Consider the following 6,125-nt stretch of genomic DNA (forward strand, 5'->3'; position numbering starts at 1 on the left):
AACTCAAATACTATCCAATTATAGTCTCAAAACTTTATTTCTTTTATACGTCCTACGTTTCGGCCAATCCGGCCATCTTCAGGGACATCTCAATACCACTTTGCAAACATATAATTTAAAACACTCTAAAACTTCATTCAGGCTATTCTGCCCAGGTCAAAACATTTATATCTAATTAGTTAATTATCCATTAAAAACACAGTCAAAATTATTTCTGTGCAAACACTATTAATAAACTTTTATCACCTTGATGATCCAGAACCATGATTATCACCTTGATGATCAACGTGATAAAAGTTTATTAATAATAGTGTTTGCAGAGAAATAATTTTGACTGTGTTTTTAATGGATAATTAACTAATTAGATATAAATGTTTTGACCTGGGCAGAATAGCCTGAATAAAGTTTTAGAGTGTTTTAAATTATATGTTTGCAAAGTGGTATTGAGATGTCCCTGAAGATGGCCGGATTGGCCGAAACGTAGGACGTATAAAAGAAATAAAGTTTTGAGACTATAATTTGATAGTATTTGAGTTATTTATTAAATAATAATAATTTCATACAAATATTAAAAAAAAAAAAATATTGGCCCAACTCAGAAGTTTATAATTTTTGTCCGTGTAGCTCAATGTTATTAAGGAAAAAATTCTAAATGTAATTTTATGTTCAATGAACATGATAAGTATCGTGATATAGATATTTAAAATGAATAAGTAAAAAAATAATTAAAAGTCATGATTATGTTCATATAATTTAAATAAATAGGCCTCAAATGGCAAAACAGTTGGTGAGTTGTTTAGAAACTCAAGACTTACTGATTGGATAGTATTCTAACAATTAAATAAATATATGTTTATAAAAAGATATTGTAATAAAAAAAAAATAAACCCCAAGCACCCAATAAATAGACACCCAGGCAAGAAAGTGCTAAAGCTACATTCAGCTCATAAAAGATTTAATAGGTAATCAAATTCATCTTGGGATCCCAGGTTATAAATAATAATAGGATAGGAACAGAAAGTCGAAGTAGAGTAATGATCCCCAAAAAAAAACTATTATATCTGAACGAAAACAAAAGTAACTTAGCAAAAAACCCTTATCTGTCCAGAGCTTCCTTATCTACCTCAAAAGTAGAAGATAAAATATTGTAAATATTTGAAAGAAATGATCTCTGTTTCTTTGAAATTTTAACAATAGAGGTTAATGGTAATGAAGAACTAAAAATGAAAACTAAAACATAAATGACAATATATATAAATCGCAACAGTAATATACTTAAACCGACAGCGTTTAACATTTAACTATTACAGTAGACTTTTGTCTATTGTAACTGTTAATAAATAAAAAACACAGGTTTATAATTAGAACTGTTTGCAAAAACAACAATTTTTTTTTGTCCCCACTGTAAGTGGGTAGTTTTTCATAAAAACAAAAAATCACTTCTTAGCCATGTTATTCATTGTTATGTTTTTACATGCACATTTCTTTGAGTTTCTACTATTATACTTCACACTTATCGGCATTCAGTTAAGCAAAACTGTATTATAATAAAATTACAATAAAAGAAAATAATATTTAAGTGGATTAAGGTCACACAGGGATTCCAGATAACGAGACAGCAGAAAAAATGGCTAAATTAGCCATTACAACAGGTCAGCCGATATACACTAAGTTGGCCTTACACCGATTATTATAAAACGATTAAATTAGATCAGCGAGAAAACTGGTAAAAACAATGCCAGCAGAACCCCACCAGGAAGTTCTATAAAATTATATTTCCTCATGTCGAAAATCGAGGATCTCAAATCAAAAGCACACATAAAGACATAATAAAAACTTATATTAGACTTAAGACAAACATTGAATTTGCAATAACTACCTGCACAAAATGGGCACAACTGAAACTTATCAATGCAATATTGTAGCGATAACGATATCCTTAAACATATTACATTTTAATGTCTAAGATACACAAAACAACGAGAAATATTGTTCAAAGATCTGGATACAAATCAAAATATTATTTATGATAGTATATTAACAGTAAATTTACTTTTAACAGTTGGTTATGGATCTTATTATTTCCCGAAATTACACTTCTCTTTCATGTCTGTTTTAAATATTACATTGCTTCAAGTTGAGTTTCCTGCTTGCTTTCCTCACGAACAGTAATATTTATTATTTTTATAAATGCCAAAAGGAGGTGTCTAATTTAGTTTAAAAAATGTATGCGTCCAAAACCAAAGATGAAACTTTTGTACAATTGAAGGAAAACATGTTTCAAGTAGAAGAAAATCACAGATCGACCAACTTGTCAATACAGGTCAGCTCTATTGTTATTTTTCTTTCTTTTAGGTATGTAACTTGATCAGAGATTTTTAGATATCACAAGACATTGCTTAACTGATGACACAATCCTTCTAAATTTTTAATGCAGTATGCTTTCCATTTACTTACCAAAAGGATTAAAATAATCCAAAGGACACATACTTATTGATAGTATGATTCAAATGGAGTTGTTTAACTAAATCGGCCTCTCATTTTGCCATATTGTGAACATGAATTTTTTTTTTTATGATTATAATTAAGACTAAAACTTTAATATTTTAAATATTGTCTCACATTGTTTGTTTCTTATTTATTTACATACAAATTTAGGTCTTTTTCAGTTTCTTGTTTCATATTATTTCTCTGCTAATTTGTGTTTGATTTATTTTATTACAGTTAATTAGTTATCATTTTTAAAATCCAACGATTGTTGTTTTTCATTTGTGTTACAAATTTTCCAAGTTTCATTATTATTATTTTATTTAAGAGAGTGTGTTATGTTAGGTTTCTTGTTAATTGTTAAGTTTATGACCTGTTTTTACATTTATTACATAATTTACATATTTTGGTTAGTAAAAGTAAGAAAAAAAAATTAATTTTTGTTATATTTTTAATCCCTTCTGCTACTTCAAACCTTTTATAGGCATATTAGTATATTTTAGCAGTATTATTGCATAATCAAAGATTTTTAACATTACATTTTATATTTTTTAATACATATTTCACAGGTTTCTAGTGCATATTATATGGTATATTCTGTTTTGTTTTTTTACTACATAAAAATCCGAGCCTTGTTTATATGTCACTGATAAAACAGCTTTTCCTTGATAGCATAAATTATTTTAATGACCTGCTTTTGTATCCAATAAAATAATTATAAATGTGATACAACACCCAGAACATGAAAAAAAAAATTGAATTTGTAATGAAGAGTGGTATCATTAGAGGAGCACTACTACTACTACGAGCACTACTAGCTCTTTGATTAATTTGGGTACTTTCAGAATTCCATTTATACTCAGTCACCATCAGCCACCCTCCTGCTGAGTGGGAAGAGCCGAACCAAAGTTTTACCCAGTTTTTCTCAAAAATGGCATGAGCAGTGGTCCACTCTAGTTCTGAAACCTTCTACATACAGAATATTAATAACCACTAAGACCTAGAATTCAGTATCTATATTTATAAACAAACAAAATAAGCGGTCTTGGACACAAACAAAAAAAAATCCCAATACCAATAAAATTATATTACCTAAGATCTATGTTATCAATATCATTAAAGACAACTTCAATGTCTCAGACAATAGATAAATTACTATTCATCATATAAAATAATTTAATAAACGAAGGCCATTCCTTTATACCTTCCTAAACATTTCAAATCCTTTTTCACCGATAGGATTTTACCTCTTTCCACTGAAAATGGACTTATTTAACTTGACCACTAGTCATTTGTACAATGAAAAATTTAAAATAGACATAACATATTTAGTTTCACCAAGTCTAGCTAAAGTCATTTGTCAATCATAGCTGTAGAAAGTTTATGAAACATGGAAATATAAGTAATTATATAAACATTTGAGATATGTATAAGGATTATTGAGAATAAAAGAGACTTCAGGGAGGAAAATGTGCTATTTAAACTCAAAATTGATTTATAATAAACATGAAACAATAATACAATACTTTACCTAATGGATAAAGGTCACGAGTAAACTGGTTCAAATTATTTTGAACTTGATGTATCCTCTCAAGTAACTCATGCTTAGAATTTCTTTCTCTCTGCCATATACTTTTTCTCTTCGCTGATATACATACTTTTCCAGGTTCTCTTTTTATGGCCCATTCATTAACCTTTGGAGAAGACTGTTCAACTATTTTTCGTCGTTTTCCTATAACTTTGTTTCTAGCTATATCAGCTTGGAGTTTATTCATTTTAGATGTACCCTCAGAAGTTTTAACAACTTTTAAAAGGGTTTTTCCATGTTCAACCTTATTTTTTTCTTGACAAACCATTGTTGTAGGTGAAGGCCGCAATGGAGCAGGCTTCTTATTGGAACTTCCTGAAGGTTGATAAAGACTTAATGCTTGAGGTTCTGGTTCAGTAAAAGTATAAGGATCTTCTTCTTGTTCTACTTTCACTGAATGATTGCTAAATAAATTGTGATTGTTGACTGATGATACTGGCTTCTTTACAGAGGCTGAAATACAAACTTTAGGACGAACAGAATTATTTTTCATTATCGCCTCAATTTTTCCTTTAGTACAACCCTTTCTGTCCCTTTTCCCTCCTGTACTTTTACCACAAGAGGAAAGCTGAACATGTCCATTATATCTGTAACAAATAAAACAGTTACCACTATTACAAAACTCTTTGATAATTAAACAAGATAGAAACTTAAGAACTGTTAAATGTTACAAAAAGTACTGATAACATATCTATCTGCAACTTCAGACAAGAACAAATAAAGTTTTAATCTAAATTCAAGGCAAAACATTAACTTTGATTCAAAGTAACAAGTTTAAATAATTTAAGCATTCTTGACCCACAATTAAGTGCAATTGGTATGTTTAATATTAATTTATGTCACAAAATTAACAATATAATAACCATTAACATCAAAATATTTTTCATGTTCAATGTCTGAAACTTGAATTCAAGTAATTTAAAAATGAACAAACAAACATTATAATTAGAATCACTATTTGCTATCTACAATAAACATTTTACAACTTTAGTTTGAGATATATATTACCTCGAATTATTCACATCGGATAGGCTGAACATGTCTCGAACAAATGCATCCTGCATTACTTTGACTGTAACCCAATTTATTTACACATTTTTTTGTAAGTTTAACAACATTTGTAAATATTATGTTTGACTATATCACATATAAATCATAATTCTTCATTTACAATCACTGTAAAAGATCATAAACTGTTGTCATTGATAACCTTATTGCTTTGAAACTTTCCTTATAAAATATTTGAACGCCATAAAATATACGGTGCGTTTAACTAATAATTAACGAGCGATAATAATAATACATTTAATCACTCGCAAGTAAACAATTGTAAACATAAGAAATCCAAAACATACCTTATAACCCTAGTTCAATTGGTATACAAAGAAACCTTCTCTCAATACACATGAATGATTAATCATAAACATTTTCTAAATTATGTATTTAATTTTCAGAGAAAAAAAAATATGCTACGATAAAAACAGAACTACCTTTCTAAATAATGTAATTATTCTAAAGTGAATGGTATTATAGCGAAGGCTATGCACGATAACGCATTTAAAAACAAAAAAAAACAATTGAATTCCAAATAAATGACGTTCCACCTCAATTAAATTGTTACACTCATGATTGTTACGAATATAAAACTAAATCATAATCATCCATACATAAAAAAATAAAAAATTAGAGATAATTGCTTTAAAATAAACAAAATGGCGGAATGAATGTAATTTTTTAATTTAGGTCTTAATGATTTTTTTTTTAAATTTAACTAAAATCCGTTTTTAATATCTTATTACTAACTATTTGTTATTTGTACAACAAAGTAATAAAGCAGTAAAATTTTGAACATCAACTCATAGTATATACTATGGAAAAGTTGAGTACTTTAAACTAATTTTTTTTTTTTATTTAGCATTAGTTATTTTTCTCAAGTAAAATAAAATATCTAATTAATCTTACAAATTACAATAATAAATCTATCTAATTTTATTAAAGTATGTATAGATTTTATAATTACATACTTTGAACTATGCTGATACTTTCCAAT

The 6,125-nt window shown here is 27.7% G+C and overlaps 1 protein-coding gene across 2 annotated transcripts in view; it reads right to left on the reverse strand.

The window, feature by feature from the left end:
- The window catches only part of l(3)L1231 (lethal (3) L1231), a 39,435-nt gene extending 33,786 nt beyond the window's left edge, over positions 1–5,649 (reverse strand). Inside the window, exons 1-3 of one of the 2 annotated variants that reach the window (XM_014415124.3) lie at positions 5,431–5,649; positions 5,084–5,251; positions 4,019–4,662 (exon numbers count right to left, since the gene is read on the reverse strand). In XM_014415124.3, coding sequence (XP_014270610.1) covers positions 4,019–4,662; positions 5,084–5,139 — 700 coding nt within the window. In that variant the 5' untranslated portion in view covers positions 5,140–5,251; positions 5,431–5,649. The other variant, XM_067053170.1, reaches the window with a different exon arrangement.
- Positions 5,650–6,125: the final 476 nt, after the last annotated feature.

The sequence above is a fragment of the Halyomorpha halys genome, unplaced genomic scaffold, assembly GCF_000696795.3.
Source record: "Halyomorpha halys isolate HHAL.00 unplaced genomic scaffold, Hhal_1.1 Scaffold93.1, whole genome shotgun sequence".
NCBI classification, from domain to species: domain Eukaryota; kingdom Metazoa; phylum Arthropoda; class Insecta; order Hemiptera; family Pentatomidae; genus Halyomorpha; species Halyomorpha halys.